Source organism: Vanessa tameamea, chromosome 29, assembly GCF_037043105.1.
Source record: "Vanessa tameamea isolate UH-Manoa-2023 chromosome 29, ilVanTame1 primary haplotype, whole genome shotgun sequence".
NCBI lineage: Eukaryota > Metazoa > Arthropoda > Insecta > Lepidoptera > Nymphalidae > Vanessa > Vanessa tameamea.
The window spans coordinates 2,606,651-2,626,152 of NC_087337.1; the positions used below are offsets into that span (position 1 = coordinate 2,606,651).

Here is a 19,502-nt window from a genome sequence, read left to right on the forward strand (position 1 = left end):
TTACATATAAACAAAAAAAAAAAAAACTTTATAATATTAGTACAGATAATTAAAGTTTTTATTAAATATATTTAAACAAACGCAAATGTATTTTCATTTGAACCCCAATAAATATCTTAATACGTCAACCAATGTTGCCATAAATGTAAATAAAACAATTATTTTTATTTAACAAAGTTTATTTTACCAAAAAACTCTCGCTGTTGGTTTTTCGACGATAGCGTCCTTATTATCCAGAACCTTCTTTCCGAACTGGATCCGGAAGTGGTCCGTGTTCAAGTACTCCCCATCGTTGACTTCTAATAGTAGCTTCTGTACTCTCGCCTTGGACTTCTCGACGAAACACGAAGACAGTTTCATCTCTAGTTCGCCGTTACGCAGACCGATGCAGTACGCTCTATATAAAAAAAAATTGTCGCTCACAATAGCCCAAGAGAAATGGAAAGCTTTAGAGGTCTTGACCTGAGAGGGTTTCCAGAGGTAAATTAACACCTACTCACTAAAAACTTAATTGTATTATTAATTAACATAAATGTTTTTCTTTAAATTAATTCGTGAAACTGAAAATGAAAGATTTTTCTTTATAATTTATCATTCAACTATAATGATCAAGTCTTCCTTGTATTAAAATAAATGACTCTTGTATTAATAGTGACATATTAATAGCTATACGGGTATCCGACAGAATCAAACTTAACACATAATGTCAAATTATATAGATACCATAAAGACAACCCCATAGACAACTACTATTTTTTTAACTAATCTAACATACTCCGCAGGATATTAAAAAATATCTCTTAATCCCTTGAAATAGCTCCGCGAGATTCTCAGTCTCTACCATTAACAGGTAACGTTACCTGGACGCTCTGGCCAACACAGCGCTCATGGCTAAAATTTCAGTCGCCGCTTCGGCGAGTCTTGTTAGTTCTCTGGAATAAAACACAGTTCCTTATAAATCAGCAGTTCTGGTCTCTAAGAGTTTTTTGATTATACTTTATTATTTATTTAGTTAAAAACTAGTGAGATGACGGTCTATTATTCGAGTTCTGCCTCAGTTAATGGTTTCAAATCAGCAGTGGTCCAGTGGTTAGAATGGGTGCATTTTAACCGATGCGGGTTCAAACCCAGGCAAGCACAGCTGAATTTTGATGTGCTTAATTTGTGTTCATAATTCATTTCGTGCTCGGCGGAGATGGAAAACATTGTGAGGAACCCTGCATGTGTCTAATTTCAACGGAATTTGCCACATGCTCCAGCCTGCATTGGAGCAGCGTGGTGGAATATGCTCCAAACCTTCTCCTCAAAGGGAGAGGAGGCCTTAGCCTAATGTTAATGTAATCTTAACTGACGATTGCGGGTTCAAACCCAGACAAACACCACTGAATTTTCATGTACTGAATACTAATTATGATAATTCATTCGTATTCGGCGTTGACGGAATACATCGTAAGGTAATCTGCATGAGTCTAATTCTGTTAAGTTGACTAGTAAAATTCTGCCACGTGTATCCACCGAACCACATTGGAGCAACGTCGTGAAATAAACTCCAAACTTCAAAGGAAGAGGAGGCCTTCGCCCAACAGCGCGACATTTACAAAGAAAATGTTATTTTCTTTACTTTTATGTGTTTTAATTTAATTTCCAACTCTAACTCACGTGAACGCGTTCCCTATTTCCTGGCCGTGTCTGCTCATCAAGGTCTCGCAGGTGAAACGCATCCTCAGCACGCAGTACTCCAGCTTCTCAGCGGACTGTTTGAGCGTTGGATGCAGATGTTCCGATAAATAGAGGTCCAGCTTCGGATTATCTCTCTCCTGAAAAATTATAATAGTTTTGAATCCAAATATAATTTACTCAAATCTTAACACTGGATTTCAATGTTTCTACAAAGTCGAACCGGAAAAAAAAAAACATTTTGTTATCGACACGACCTGGGGTTTGAACCCAGAACCTCAGGATCTGAGGTTCTATATCAATCCACTAGACCAACGAGGCTGTCGAACGAACTAAAATAATCATGAGTATAACAGAAGTTTAATGTTTACCTGATGTCTGTCAGTAAGAATTTTCTTAAAAATAAACGAAGGATTAAACATTGGATTCCGCATCTGTTTAATTTCGGTCGCCATCGATTTACCGGCGTGATGTATCCCATTTAGCGCTGGAAATTAAATAACATCTAATTATAATATATTCTTTATCATAATTAAAAATAATATGCGACGGCTTATCGTACGCCATCTTGTTTATTTACGGATTCGGACAGCGATCTAGCGAAGCGTCGAATCGTTGGGCGGCCATCTTGTATCGACGGTTACGTTCAAGTTTTCCCGCGCACCGCGTCTGCGTCGAATAACCAACTTCCGACATTATATTTATTCTTTTGCAGTAGATACAGTGATTTGTATGTTTGTGTAAAATATTAACGAATCTATGTTAATTACTATTGTGAATTTATCTGTGTAATTTATCACTAATTAATATTTTTTGGATTCAATTTGAAAGACATTTTGATTTAGGCTCGGGTTTCAACACAGGACTAACTGAACAGTACTTGGTGTAAGGGCTTTGTCTACCCACTCATCAGATATTCTAGAGAAATACTTAGCATTGTTGTGTAATGGTTTGAATGGTGAGTGAGCCAGTGTAACTACAGGCACAAGGGACGTAACATCTTAGTTCCACAGGTTGGTAGCGCATTGGCGATGTAAGGAATGGTTAATATTTCTAACACTGTCAATGTCTATGGGCGGTGGTGACCACTTACCATCAGGTGTCCCATTTGACAGTCCGCCTACCTATTACATAAAAAAAAAATCGTTAAATGAAGGACTTGTAATTTGATTGAATTTGTAAATAATCGTTTACCATAGACCATGTATAATCCTGATATTGGCAATAAAGTATTTTTTTTATGATATATGTAAGCGGACGAGCAAATGATGGTCATCATTGTCCATAGACAATGGCACTGTAAGAGAGGTACATTCCGAACCGGTGGTAGCTTTACTTTAAATAGTTTGTTAAATGACGATTCAAAAGTGCTTGTAAAAGCCTACTTGAATAAAGTATATTTTGATTTTGAGCTAAATTGTTATGTTCCTTGTGAACAACTACACTTGACATTCACCAAACGTCATACTTTCAAACTACTTTACTAGTGTGCGTGTACTTATTGGCCAACGGTTGGACACTATTTTTTTCGACGCTTTGACAATATATCCATACAAACAATCAAAGCCTTACCTATGTACATATTAATATTGTCCGTGTTCTCGCCCCTCAACGTCAGGAGCCTCATCTCTTCCATCAGCTCCAGACATCGATCCTGCATCTCCATACCCGGTATCGCGAGGAGTTGCAGCAGCTGGTACTGCGCGTGATTTGCTATGAAGTTTCTAGAAAAACGAATGAAAGATCTTAGAAATTAAACATAACTTCACTGACGGTCCGGAATTTAAGAGAACGCCTGCTGCTCCGGTTGGGCTTCCTCGAATATTGTGTGTACGGAGCCAGATTCTTCTCCGTCGTCTTCTGCCACACGCGTATAATCTGTGCGCGATCGATACGTCGTTTTGTATCTGAGAGGCGCGGTGACGTCGTCAAACTCGCGTCGAAGCTTTTGTTTTTTTTTTGTTGAAGTTTGGATTTTGTGTGCGATTTGTAACCACATCATTTAATGGTAAGATTATTTTCGTGATAACATTAATCAAGAGCGGACAGAGAGTTGTCAACCGTTATTGCAGCACCAAGACTTGTCCTTAACGGATAGGAGGCCTTAACTCACCGGTGGGACATTTGAAGGCTTGTTACTTTACTTTTAATTTTCAAATCAAATCAAATAAAAAAAAAAGTCTCTATTTGGACATACACATTTTACAGATCATACAAAATAACAAAAGACACAGACAATGTGATGCCCAAATTGATAAACCCCTCATCTTATGTTGAAATCATTGTAAAATGAGTTTCAACGCTGGTGTTCTGTGGTCGCCAGTCAATACGCACGTCACGTCGCAGGTATTTAATAAATACAAGAATAATAAACAAAAAAAAATTCGAGGTAAAATTTTGAAAAGTCGATCACGTGACAATTCCCAGCAGTCAAACAAACATACAAACACTTACACAACTTTGCACAAGTCGAATAGTTAATACACGGAACTATTTTGCTAACGCTCCTGCGGTTACTGTCACCTTCGATGTACTTTCACGAAGTTCCGGTGGCGGTGGTGGTGACCACTTGCACTTCCGCAATTTCTTCTCGCTGGAATGTATTCCTTCTCGTATTGCGGTTCGGTTGCAAACAGAACATTCCGATTCGAACCTGCACATTGCCATCTCGAGTTCGGCGTCCGGCTGCAAGTAGCCGTCGAGTATTCCGGCGGTGAAGTACTCGGCGCTCTCGCTGGCGTACTGCTTGAGCAGCGTGTCGCCTACGACGGCGCGGATCGTCGGAACCTCAGTGAGCGGTTTACCTGAAACCGTGTCATATATTTTTTGTTAAATATACCTAAGATATATTGTAGACCAGACGTGTTTCTGCACGACACGACGAGGGGGAGTTCTGATGCGGGACCATTGGCTTTGCGTGCTAACCGAGGCACGGGCGTATCTTTTCCATTTTCGGTTATTTGATTCATAGCATCTGCAACCCTTTTCGAAATATGTTTTTTTTTTTACTTGGCGGTAGGCCTGTGTGCAAGCCCTTATGGGTAGGTGCAGACCACTCGTCACACCTACCTAGCACCAAGTACATATTAGTTAATTTATATTTAAAATGGTGGTTACCTGAAAAGTACCTTGGTTTTATATACTCCAAGCAAGTGTGCATAGATTTCTTGAGACTGTTCCTACACAGAGTTGCCGTGTACAGTCGGGATGCTGCGAGTGTTTGTGACAACGCTTCCTCTGTGATCTCGTCTAAGGGTGTGGCTGAAAATTTAATATATATATATATATATTTTTAACATTATCGAAATATTTCAGACAGTGTATTGTATCTTAACATTTTTGGAACGAAGTTTTTGAACGCAAAAAAAAAATAAAGGCAGTTGTCAAGAGTGAAGTGCCAAAAAATTGTCACGTGAGGAAAACGCGTTACGCCATCAAGATGACCTTCCCAACCTTCTTCTGTTATACACTGTTAAACATAATATTATTAAAATGTATTTCTTGTTTAATTTTCAATTCACTCGGGATTTAATTATAATTTTTTTTTTGACATCTAATTATTTTCGAATGTTTTTAATTTATTTTATTGTCTGTTATTGAATACAGATAAAGCGAAATCCGCTTTGTCCCAAACGTGTGTCTCACGACGCCTCAAGTTTTTCTAATTCATCTCGTGCTTGGGGTGAAGAAAAATATGACTAAAGGGACGTCACGAAATTGGGCATACAGCGTATGGTCGATCAATATCTAACCGTCTCAAGAAGGAGACCTAAGCCCGGCTGTGGGAGTATACAGGATATATATTGTTTTTTTTTATTGATATAGGTAGGCCGACGAGCAAATGGGCCACCTGATCGGTCACCAACGCCTATAATCAATGGTGCTGTAAGAAATATGAACCATTCCTTACATCACCGATGCTACCTTGGGAACTAAGATGTTATATCCCTTGTGCCTGTAGTTGACTGACATAAAAATAAATAATTAAATATGACATAAACGATTGGCACAACTTCTCCCTTTCAAACGGCTGCAAGACTTAGCCGCACGCAAACGCGTTGCAGTCGTTCGTCAATCATGATTTGATGATTTTATAAAAAAATTGCATTTGACTTTTTTTTTTACGAAAGTATTACAATGTTAATATGTAAGTCAAATTTAATTTTGCTGTTTTTACGTGAAACGATGTTGTTTTTGTTCGATTGTGTCCCAAACATTTTGATCATCCGAACAAGTATCGGTCCCAATGAATTCAGATAACATATTCTACTGTAACGTCTCATGATAAAATAGTATTACTTACCAGGTGTCTGTCTGAATGTGACAAAGTTCTTGTTGCTACTAATTCCATTCGCTCTCGGATGCACAAGGAATGCCTTGAACCTTGTCTCCTCCACGAGACACAAGACGAGTAAGTAACCGGTCGAATTCGTGCATATCTTTTCACCATTTAAATGCCATACACCTGCAAAGGAGAGTTTGTAACATCATTAGACATCAGTATTTTTAATAATAATAATAAATAAACAAATATTGGACAACATCACATACATTACTCTGATCCCAATGTAAGTAGCTAAAGCTCTTGTGTTATGGAAATCAGAAGTAACTACGGTACCACAAACACCCAGACCCAAGACAACACAGAAAACTAATGAACTTTTTCTAGATCGACTCGGCCGGGAATCGAACCCGGGACCTCGGAGTGGCGTACCCATGAAAACCGGTGTACATACTACTCGACCATGGAGTATTGGTCGAGTCGTGTCAGAACTGCTGTTCCAATAGACGAGAATGAAGGAATTTTGAATGTATTTGTGTTTACGCACAAACTTGTGCACTATAAGTCACGTGTAGTCCGTATAGGCTAGTTAAAAATCTCATAAGTGCTTCTGAGAAAATTTGAATTTTGTGCCATTTTATTGGGATAAGTTTTTTAGCGTTCGGAACAGCAGCATTGTTGTTAGCAATCTTTAAAATCACTCTTCAACTTTATAAGCATCAATATCCTTTGCGTAGTAAAGGCATTTGAATCATCATGTTACAGTATTGAATTAAATTGAAAGCCATAACCGGTTCGGAAAGTAAATTCTACCGAGAAGAAACTGGCAATAAACTGAGTCATTACACTTTTCCACCATTTTAATAACAGAGTATGTCAGTAAACGACAATTAATACATATTTTATATATCCTGCCTAAAGTCAATAAATCCATGCTTTTTTATCTGCAATATAATCTTGCGTTGAGTAATATTATACCTTATTTATCACTGTTTTTTTGACATGAGCTTTAAATTTTTTATATTCTTTATAGTACTAGTATCTACAAGTGGTGGTGACCTCTTGCCATCATGTGGTCTGTTTACCGGTCTACCAAAGTATTTTAAATGTAGAAACAATTGCTTTTAGTTGTACAAATAAGGCACAGATTGTTTCGACAATATCATATTGGATCGAGACAGCGTAGAGATTGATTATTATGTTTGATAGAACGATAATCAAAATATAGAAATTAGTTATCAAATAAACTATAAATAGTTGTCTTATATGTAGAAGGTAATATGTAACGATTTGTTAAACAATAATTCTATGTCTTAAATACAGGTCTTATGACATAAAATTACATTGTATGTATAATATATGTAATTACATATACAAGGAATAACTATGTATTGCTTATTTCACTTGCAAACAGATAAATCTATGATCAACATATTCCATGTGATTTGTTACTAGATATGTCATATTATACAATACAGACAGATCTCGATGAATATACCTAATAATCATTTAGATCTAATACACTTTCAATTAACTGCTCATATTATGTTCTTGGATAAAGATATCTAGATTTAGGCTTGAGTACGAGGACTGATTAAACAATAATTGTGAATACTAACACAATTGTAAATCTGCTTATCTAAAAAGAACTATTAAAGATTCTCACAGTTTCTTCTCAATGGTGGCTGCTTTTCGAAATGATGTTATGTGAAATATTAATTATTCAAAAAAGTATATGTGACCAAAATATATCTGTTAAAAAGTTTTGAAAACTATTTAAAACACCGGTTCTGGTGTCTATATATTTATAGGCTAAGACAAAACAGTTCAGTACCTTTTACTCATGTTTGTAAAATTTATTGAGTAATAAAAATATGTTCGAAACATGAAATCTTTAATACTTAAATTTTCATGATTTGATCACTGATCATGTTCAAAGTTCAACCGTTGAGCGAACTCTAACTAGTAATAAAGTGATAAAAAAATACAACACAGACCCTTCCCATCCATTTCGGCTGTAGTTCTGAAATCAGCTTGCATCAATCTTTCCGGAATTTTCTCTCTTATGCATATACTAATAGTTTCTTCCCCAGACGTTAGGTCATTAACTAACTTCTGATAAACATCTGCGTTTAAACCCAATTTAAGAACATTTAAAGAAACCCAGTGGTCACTTAACTCTAGTCCTAGTTCTAGATCCGTTGATATCACATCTAAATACCTCAAACTTTCTGTGTAATTCATCGCTAGGCCACCATTTGTAAGGCTTGCCGGGGCGCCGTACATTCCTGTTTGTATTAACGCATTTCTACGATCATCTTTTGTTTTTTTAGGATCAGAAAACACGCTTTCCAATGCAGCAACTCTGTTGTCTAAAGCCGCAGATTCTTCTTTGTTCAAAATTTCGGGATATGCGAGTAAATCTTTATTGAAAATCGACATGAAAACATCTTTCATAAATGGCGAAATTTGGGCATTTCGGCGCTCAACGCGCTCTAAAACTTTTAAATCTTCGAAATCAAACTTCTCTTCCCTAACTTGCGGTTGTGATTGAGCTGAGGAGTCGAAATTTGAAGCAGAAAAACGAAATTTTCGGTACACATTTTTCCGGACATTGTGATACGGTATTATTGAAGAGACCTTGCGAGCGATATTCATAATAAATTATTAAATATGTATTAAAAATTTCAATAAATTTCTATAATATTTTAACAGGTAATATATGAATTATAACAACAATATATGCCTTTTATATAAGTTTATTATTATTGAAAAGGTTATTTTCTATTTTGACATATGTCACACTATATCCATTTTTTTCTAATTAGAACAAAGCAAATGCAATTCAGCATACAGCTTAATAATTGGTTATTTATTAACTCAAATTATGTTAGAATTTTAGTCTATAATTCAAAAAAATATTCATCTTTAATATTTACATTTATCATTTATATTTCCATACATTTTGTCATATTATGTTAATAAGTAAAGTATAATATATTTATTAACATAAGAATTAGTAATATATTTAATAACATTAAGTGCTTATATATATACAAGTATGAATTAAAAGTATAATAATAAAGAATTTTGAATATCAATAAATAATTGCTCTATGCAAGTGGTATTCTTTTTATTATTATTTAATAATAATAAAAAGAATACCACTAATAATCCATATCCATAAGCACAATAATCCATAGCAAATATAATATGGCATAAATATTCAGCAGATACATACATTGATGGTAAACACGAAACTATATTTCCAAGTACGTAATATATCTCTGCGAGTTAAATCTAAAATGAAGAATTAGATAAGGAATACCAAAATAAATATATGTATATGTATGTATGTACCTCAGTAATAATTTTATTTGTATTTAATAATCTGAACATCACAATTTCCAAATGCTTAATGAGTGTAAGGAAGGGCATAGGCTACTTTTTATACCTATTTATTTTATTTATACTATCTGAGACTGCCGAACAAAAGTACTAAGACCCCCCCCCAAAGCAAGTGAAGCTGCGGAAGAAGACTAGTTTAGAAACAGATTTCTCCTTGGGTGACTGTCTGAACGTAATATATCAAAAAACGACCGAAGGGGTTGATGTGGTTTAAAACAATAAACGGAGTGATTCGTGAGAAAGGTGTAGCTTTATAATTACTCATGGTTTATGTATTAGTATGGTCTATAAATATTACTTTTAGTCGATTGACTGAAACATAACGATGTTGGAATAAATCATCGTGATCCAGGAAAGTACGTGCAACTAACACTCGTGATGTAAGTGAAACCTTTTTGCGTTACAAACTTTTTGCACTCAAATAAGATTGTATAATTCTACCGTCGCTTTACGCTTTTAGTATCAAAATAAAAAAATATTTGAAGCTCTAATCTTGTATTTATGATTGGCGTTAAATTAAATTTTCTAACAAAAAATAAATTGAGGCACGTATTATTAAGCTCCGAAAAGATTAAGTGGGTAGTAACAAGTTAATTTTCACGACAATTTATTCGAAACAATAAAGCTACTTAACCTTAACTAATTTATATTCGGTCAATAACACCCTCATCAACCCTGAACAGAAATGAAAGCCTCTTGTATTTGCCCTAATTATGCTGTATGTACGTTGTGTATATATAGCTATTCATGTAAACAATAGCGGCATTTTAATTGAATAGATTTTTTTGCATTTGGCAACACCGAAGGGCGAACTAGTGATGTACGAACTGGAAAGTGTTAATTTTTTTTTTAACATTTTGTCATTTCTTATAAGTCAGATATATATTTTATTAAATTATTTTAAACAATACCTTATTATTTTTTTTTATTTAAGTATAATGTTTATCATTACTCTTTATATTATTATTAAAAATTGAATCTTATATAATCAGTTGTTACAATAACATTGAAACAATGCATTAAAGTACTAAACACATATATTTTAATAGTATCGTTACCAGATTAATAATTTTACTTGGATTAATTCCTTTTTCCTTTGACGAAATAAAACAAGCGAAACTTTATATGCATGGATATTCAAAAATTAAAACAAAAGAAAACATTATTAATGTCAAACTGAATAATTTTCTGTCATGTTTAGGCGAATTTACCCGAAGCATCCCTCGCACTCGCCCCATAGATGGGGCGAGAAACCACTACCGGAATTCGTTCATAGCAACATTAACTCACCCCGTATTTATTTAAGGGTCATATTCGCTTGTTTATTTCTAATTTATGTTATTTTACATAATAATAGCTATGTATTTCTATGAAATAATCAGTAGGAGTTACTCTGCCGTGCGGACTGTGTGTCCATTGCAATAATTTCGGACCTAAAAACGACTATGATTCTGACAGACTGACGATTCCGTGTGTATTTTAACGTGAAATAATGTATGTATTTACGATTTTTATTATGTGTGCGATGTTTAACGTTGTGTGGGATAATTTAATCGAGCAACTATGAAAAATGTAAGAGTGTTGAAAAATAAATGGTTTGATGTCGTTGATGTTACAAGGAAGATTATTAATGGTAAGTTTAAACGTCGACTGTATTGTGTCCGACATTTTTTTTTCAAAGACATTTTCACTGGATTTTCGTCAGATAATTAGCGGCCGTAATTAGATTTGTAACTTCTTGATTGGCGCAACACGATGTCTGGCTTTTATTATTTGTGTGTAGATTATAAATGTATTAGTATAAATATTGTTTTTTTTTAACGTTATAATTTATATCTTCGTCATATGCTACAATCAAAACTCATATGATAAACATATTTAATTTAATATTATTCAGTGAAAGATATTTAAATTTTATTAGATATAAATATTTAATAAAGTTACATTTAATGATTTGAACGAATCATTTTTTCCTTTACCTTTTTCTTTTATAAAGTAAAAAAAAACATACAATTTACAGTATTAAGAATGTTTAACTTCAGCTGCTTATCTTCATTAAAATGACCTTGTTTTTTTATTCTTAAAATATGCCAATAACTTAAACATTTAATTATATTTAAACACAAAAATTACTACCCTCATCAAAGGTCATATTAAAAAAAAAAAAACATTAAAGTTACCATCAACAGTTTTTTTTTAAATAACTTTAATGATACAATTTCTGTCGTCCATTTTATTATATTGTATTAGTTTTATATTTAATACAGTTCAGACAAGAAAATATGTACGTCAAACAAAAGTAAGTATCAGCTAATTTAATTTCAATAATAATTTAATATCATAAACAGGAATCCAAACAGGTTTTGAATATGTTATCCGTATCAATGACTAAGCTTATATATATTAAACTTTTGCAAGAAGATCCAGCTGTTTTGCTGAAGGTTTCAGTACGAGTATATCGCATGTCAGACGCGCGTTGAAGGTTTTTTTGTGAATATCATAGGGTATCTAAATAGGTCTGTCTGTTTGAATGATTCTTATTAGTAAACTAGTTGTTTGATTATCATAATAAATAATCGCAAAAATAATCTTGTCATGACGTCGTGTTTTTTAATAATGCTTATTCTGTTGTACGCGTGCAATTTATAAATAAAGAAAATTATATAAAAGTATTTAAATAATGTAGCTTACTACCAGAGAACAAAAAATAGTATTGTGTTATTAGTTTCGGAGATTTTTTTTTATATTATCCGGGTAGGCTGACTCCACTTCAACTGATGGTAAGCGAAAGTGGAGTCCAAACGCGTAGACAATTAGTACGGTCAGCAATGAGCTGCATGCCAGCCCGCGACATGCCTCTGCACGCCTCGTTAGAAGGTTATAAGAGGAGGGGAACACGTATGCTGGTAGAGAGTTCCATTTTCTGGCGGTGCGACAAATCTCTTCGCGAGTAATTTCTTTCAAAATAATTCATACTACATACAAACTAAAAATATAACCTCCGCCCGCGACTTCGCCCGGTTATGAAACGGTTATATTCGTTTTATGATTCCCTTATTTTATTCGAGCGAAGCCGGGACATGTTGCTAGTAATAAATAAAATAAACCATTCATAGTTTACGTCTATACTTCTAATATCAAAAAACCTAACAAACTCATATAAAATATGATCTAATATACATTTAGGCAACCGTGCAGCATGGTCCACCTGTGGGTAAGTGGTCACCACATATAGACAGGCGTCGTTAAACATTCCTTGCATCGTCAATGCGGCAACAATCTTGGCAGCCAAGATATTATGTTCCTTGTGTATCAAACCGGAACAAAACAACTAGGTATTGAAGTTTGGCGGTACAATATCTGTATCAGTAACATTCACTGCTATGCAGACGACAGCACCGTGGACACCTCATACACCGGCCGTGCTTATATTTCTCGGGAAAACGTCGAAGAAAACCGGAACAAACTTGTGTCTGAAATCGAGTCTTCAAGTCTTCTCAGCAAGGCAAGACAGTATTTCACGTCGGCCCATCGTCTAAGACTATACAAGGCGCAAATTCGGCCTCACATGGAATACTGCTCTCACCTCTGGGCGGGTGCTCCGCAGTACCAGCTCCTTCCATTCGACCGTATCTAATGCTGAATTTCACCTTCGGACATCTTGGCAAAATTCCAAATATCACCCGCACCACCTTGATGTCCGAAAATCCACAACAGCGCGATTTTTAAGACATTTTCTGCCTCGCACAACCAGTCTGTGGAACCAGCTTTCGCCGGCGGTTTTTCCGAACCGATACGACCTGGGAACCTTCAAGAAAAGAGCGTACTCCTTACTGAAAGGTCGGCAACGCACCTGCAATCCCTGCTTGTTTGCCACCACATAAAAAAAAATACAAAATCTGATGAGTGGGTGGTACCTATTCAGACGTACTTACCCAAAGCTCGACCGAGGAGACCAACTTTTTGACATTTTATTGGGTTTCTAACCTATTTATTTTACGTAATATAAATAAGTAGAAAATTATTTTATAGAAATTAAATTGAGAAGTCTTAGAAACTTCGTAGTGGGATCGCAGTTCACGAGTTATTTTATAGGTTTTATATTAAAATTCCAATTGGTATTGTTAGAAATATTTATTTAAGCAGTTACATTCATATGATAATTATATATTTAATAAACTCATATTTTTTTTATTGTAACCGATTTCATAAAAATAAGTGTAATCGATTTCAGAACGTCATTCGCAAGCCTTTAAAAAATAACATAAGATGTCTTCCCGCGCCAAATTAGAATCGGAGATTTTTGTCAATTGGGTTTTATTTTAACTTCAGGATTATGAGATTTATTAAATTAAACAAATAATAAAAAATATTCTATGTACTGGTGTATTTATTAGTATTTAGACGTTTATCAACTCTAACTAAATAGAGGGGTTAAGTGATGTGGCCTTCTCCCATACATGTAACAATACAAACTGAAAAGTTAGTTGATTTGAAATTTGTCCCCATTTAGCGTTAACGCCCTTAGCTCGTATCTCGAGATTATATCCTGCATCAAGATAAGATCTAATCATCTCAACGACGACTTTACGGGAAATTATAATTGTCACATCGATAATATAAAATAGAATTATCTCTCTGAGTTACTTTCGTGTTTCTTTTCGAACGAATGATTGTTTTTTTTTTTTAATTTTAAAACTGTTGGTCACTGGCAAATAGACCAAGGGCCCAACTTGGTCGATCGAATCGAACGTAAGCGTGAATTTCATGTCGTTTTGTGGAAGTTTAAAAAAGAAACCCAGTCCAAACCCACACAACCATCTCTGAGAAACATTTTTAATCCGCGTTTAATTTTCCATATTTTCAAAACGCCGACAGTCGGCTAAAGGCACGTCAGATTTCTCAAAGAATCCGTCAGTGAAACCAAAGCTTTGTGACTGTCACAACGGAACAGCTTTGAACGGAGGCAGCTTTTTATTCAGCTCACTCTCAAACTTAAGTTTAATTCGTTATGCCTGTGCCAGTGAAATAGTTTTTTGTGAGGATTTTACATTGGATACAGATTCGTAAATGAATTGATCAAAACGAAGGCTGCGTGATAAGTAAGTATTTACAAATATGTTTTAATGGCAGATTTCTGTTCTAGATTAATATATTTTTACTTATAGTACAATATTCACTAATGTAATGTAATGTTTTCAATTACATTGCCCCTCGAAGGAGGCGCGACGCGGTCTGGAAAATATGGAGGCCTATCTTTTAGAGGAGTTCTCAAAGTCCAGGTTCATAACCTGATCTTAGGTTAACATGAATGTGTTCTAGCGCCTTTCTAGCAATTCGGCTTTTTTATTATTTAGCTTACTGATGGCATTTGTTGTCTATGTATAAGTATTGCGTGGTGATCCCTTGTTAAATTTTGGTGGTCTGCTATCAGTAGTGCCGTATTATACCTTGACTTTTACACGACCGTTTTAAACTAACGACATTTTCGTATTTCTATCGTTCGCAATGTTGAATGTAGATGTTTTTTTTTTTCAAGTTTCTTCATTTCGAATGCTTTCTATTTACGAGGAGTAATTTTAAGAATTGTTGGATCGTTATACAAGTCTTAAATTTGGGTCAAATGGAACAAAGGAAATAATTGTGAAACGAAAGTATGTACCTACACGATTAGAGAATACTGATTCTCGTTCCGGATGTTTTTCTTGTATTAAATTTGCATTGAAAGATTATGATTTTGGTCTTTTGGGTGATATCAACCACATTACAGCTGAGCAGGATATTGATATTGTTAAAATGCTCTTAATAGTGTAAATAACCTGTTCAAACAACGAGAGGACAAAAGCCAAATAGACAACATTTTAAAATCGAATCGATATAATTGGTCGAGAGCTTGAATAATCTATGATATGCATTGTGGATATTTGAACGTCGACGAAACTGTTATCGGAAATTTTGGAAACGAAATTAAAGTGTTTAAGTGTAATAGTGTTGTATTATAAATAAAGATTTATTAATCATAAACTTTTAGTAGTGCACAATAAAGCTGAGTTGTTAGAAAATCGCATGAAATGCGCGAATCTAAGGTTTGTTTATCTTTTTTCCTAGTTCCATTGTAATGGGCTAAAATATAGACGTTATTATAACGTGTTTAAAAAGATGGGTAACTCTGCGTTTGCGTTGGGCCTAATAATAAAACTTTGCCCTCCCATTTTCCGGGATTAAAGTATACCGGAAGGTATATTATTAATATATTGCAAGGTACAGCGTGCATCATGTTGATGTTTATAAACTATTGTGTATTGAGTACTCAGCCATGAATAAGTTTTTGTTATCTGTATACAGGATGAGTCTTTCAATTGAACGAGGATAGCTTAATCCGAAATTATGAGGATTTTGTGATTATACTTGTTGACAGGGCTTTGTGCAAGCCCGTCTGGGTAGGTACCACCCACTCATCAGATATTCTACCGCCAAACATTAGTACTCAGTATTGTTGTGTTTCAGTTTGAAGGGTGAGTGAGCCAGTGTAAGTACAGGCACAAGGGACATCTTAGTTCCCAAGGTTAGTGGCGCATTGGCGATGAAAGGAATGTTTAATATTTCTTACAGCGCCATTGTCTATGGGTGGTGGTGACCACTTACAAACGGGTGGCCCATTAACTCGTCCATCAACGTATATAATTTCTTCTTCTTCGTGTGCTTCATTACTGAAGGTCGTGCTTGTCCTGAAATGCTTGCACCGATTTGTCGATAGCTTCCTCCATCCCACTCTGACCTCGACTAACCTCAGGGCAGTCGTAATATTGAGTCCCGTTATTTTTCTATTCTGGTCGGTCCAGCAGGTAGGTAGTCGACCGCGTGATGTTTTGCCTTCGATTTTCCCTACTACAACCAGTTTATCCAGACTGTCTGGTTTCCCCGGGCAATATGGCCAAAATATCTTAGAAACATACATAACAAAAAATAATTGTAATAAAAATTCTCGGGTATGATTTTATTGATTTTCAAAAATTCAATACTTCTAATCATTAAAAAACAGACCTTTAGTTCACCATTCGATAGTGTTAGTAACAATTTTTGGTTGATAATGACGTTTGTCCCATTTAAGGTATTATTTTGAACTTTAATATAGGAGTAATCTTCCCCTTAAACTTAAGGGGAAGATCTATAAGACCATGGTCAGACCTGCTGTTCTATATGGATCAGAGTGTTGGGCTATAAAAGGGATGACTGAAAGACAATTGCATGTGGCGGAGATGAGAATGCTGAGAGGAATGTGTGGTGTTACGCGAATGGATAGAGTAAGGAATGAGTACATAAGAGGAAGTTTGAAAGTGGCACCGGTAACCGAGAAGCTACCTGGAAACCGGCTGTCTTGGTATGGGCATGTTATGCGGAGGAATGAGGACCATGTTGTGAGAAAGGTTTTGAGAATGGATGTGGATGGATATAGAGGTAGGGGACGACCCAAGAAACGATGGATGGATTGTGTGAAAGACGATATGGTTAGAAGGAATGTTACTTGTGAGATGACGTCCGACAGAGAAGTATGGAAGAATGCTGCGCCGACCCCAAGTAAAATTGGGATAAGGGCAGGAGGATGATGATGAATATAGGAGTAAAAAGATCTTTGATTCATACGCTTCCCGTGCCTTGTTCTAATGAATAAATAGTAATAATAGTAACAGCCTGTTAATGACCCACTGCTGGCCTGAGGCCTCCTCTCCCTTCGAGGAGAAGGTTAGTAGTATATACCAACACGCTGCTCCAATGCCAGTTGGTGGATTCACATGTGGCAGAATTTCGTTGAATTCGACACATGCAGGTTTCCTCACGATGTTTTCCTTCACCGCCGAGCACGAGATTAATTATAAACACAAATTAAGCACATGAAAATTCAGTGGGTTTGAACCCGCAATCATCGGTTAAGATGTACGCGTTCTAACCACTGTGTCATCTCGGCTCATTATTAGATCATATTATTATTAAATTGAAATATAAATATTTAATTATTTACGGGATTGTATATCGTTCGAGCTATTGATTAAACGTGCGAAATTGTAACCGGTAATTGGTGCCCAAACATCAAACAGGCTTACCTAGTGCGGGGCAACTGGATGTTTTGTGACAATGTTAATCTTTCATGCCCGTATAAGTGCACCTAAACGGGGAATTAATTCATTAATTCAATCATTCTTAACGTAATCATTGTTGACGCGGAAACCTCGAACGTATTACAATCACGATAATATTAATCAAATAGTTGTTTAGTTATAGTTAAATTAATACTAGCTATCTATCCCTGCTTCACACGAGTATAATAAGACTATTTATTTATATAGTTTAATTAGGACAAAATTAAAAAAAATAATACAAACAAAACAAACCTTCGTCTTCATCTACACTTTCCGTCACGTGAGATGGAAGACAAACGCCTATTCCATTACAACAATAAAAAAAAAAAAATCTTTTTAAAATTATCAAGGCAAAAGTTCTACTACTTACTGCTATACTACAGGTAGTCTCACCGTTCACTATCATATTGCACAATATATATTAGAAATATAATTTAATATAAGCAATGATTAGAGATAAAAAGTATAATATATATTTTTTAAACTATTATATGGTTAATAAAACCAATAAGATATTCCATAAAATTTGAATTGAGGACAAATAAAATTCTTTATTTTATATGGAAGGATAATCACGAATTCGAAAAAAGAAACATCGTATTCTAAAAATTTTCTCTGATAGAAAGCTAGATTATTTCTGAGTATTATAGGGTTTATAGTAGATATCATATAATTTTCTTTATTAATAAATTGCAGTGCCGTGAAAGACGGGGCATTTCTTTAGTTAAGTAATATTAATAATCGTAAAATTACTTGGTAGTAGGGGTTTGTGCAAGCCCGCCTGGACAGATACAACCCACTCGATAAATAACCACCAAGTTTTCTGTACCGATTCTGATTGTTATTGTACGAGGCACAAGGGTCATAACATCTTAGCTCCCAAGGTTGTTGGCGCATTAGCCATGTAATCAATTTCAATATTTCTTTCAGCACTAATGTATATTTTATTTTTTTATTACAGCATTTTAACATATCACAAACAAACATATTTCCGGTGTGTCAATCACCTACAATTTAAATTAATATATAATAATGCTTATGTACATATGTAAGTCTATTTAACCTCCCGTTTTGTACAGCTTTCGTTATAAAGCTCAAGGTATAAAATTATGTACTTCCAGAACATAAAGAACAAAAAATAATTACAGCAAAAGTTCTCGTTCACGGGAAATCCTTTCTCTTGAAGTGGACGAGTTTCCGTCCATGTATTGTCTTGAATATACGAGGGTCTTGTAGAATGACAGACTCAATTTTTAAACTTTAAACTTAACACCACTCGGATGTGAAAATGCTGAATTAAAAATAGTACTTCAAAATATAATATCATTTAAGAATACCTAAACAAAGTTACTTTATTTAGATTCTACCCGCGGTATATCTCGTCAATATTTATTTTTCAAATTTATTAGGAATCCGTGCCTCCGTTTATCCGTGATTGAGTGTCAAACATCTAAACATACACACTTTAACATATAAATATTGGTAGAGGTATTGTTATCACAATTAATCTTCATTCTAGATTACCTACTAAACTATACTAAATTATAAATGCACAAGTAACTCTGTCTATCTGTCTGTCTGTTACGCTTTCACGGACAAACCACTGAATCGAATTTGGTAAAATTCGTTATGAAGCAAACTTAAGCCCCAAAAAATGTCTTACGCTTTTTTGTACCTGACACTTGAATACCAATCCCGAAAATGCGATCGAAGTATACGTATTGATCACTGTAAGGGTATCCGGTTAAGAATCGATTCATGCATCAACTACTGGCGTAGGTTTGACATACTACCTAATAAAAGGAATTAAGGACCCTTTGACATATTCCTAATCAAAAGTAAATAAGTCATAATTGCGGATTCAAACTAGGCAAGCATTAATGAATTTGCTAAAAATATTTTAATAACTGACATTGTGCTCGGCGCTGTAGAAAAACATAGTGAGGAAAATTGAAGGTTTAATGAAAATCACGTAACAAAGCAGCATGCTAGAATAA

The 19,502-nt window shown here is 34.9% G+C and overlaps 2 protein-coding genes across 3 annotated transcripts in view; one reads left to right on the forward strand and one right to left on the reverse strand.

The window, feature by feature from the left end:
• Nucleotides 1-158: 158 nt before the first annotated feature.
• Egm (Enigma) lies at nt 159-8,758 on the reverse strand. Its single transcript, XM_026632821.2, has 9 exons — nt 7,957-8,758; nt 5,981-6,142; nt 4,795-4,938; nt 4,331-4,481; nt 3,250-3,401; nt 2,049-2,164; nt 1,660-1,817; nt 861-932; nt 159-397 (listed from the first exon to the last, which is right to left on the reverse strand). Exons 1-9 carry the CDS (start codon nt 8,615-8,617, stop codon nt 184-186), a joined length of 1,830 nt encoding a protein of 609 aa, XP_026488606.2. The 5' UTR covers nt 8,618-8,758; the 3' UTR covers nt 159-183.
• Nucleotides 8,759-10,759: 2,001 nt separating this feature from the next.
• Nucleotides 10,760-19,502, forward strand: part of LOC113395260 (glutamate receptor ionotropic, kainate 2) — a 75,859-nt gene continuing 67,116 nt past the window's right edge. For both annotated transcript variants that reach the window (XM_026632827.2, XM_064219867.1), the window contains exon 1: nt 10,760-11,000. The gene's annotated coding sequence lies outside the window, so the exon portion shown is untranslated. The remainder of the gene's footprint in view (nt 11,001-19,502) is intronic.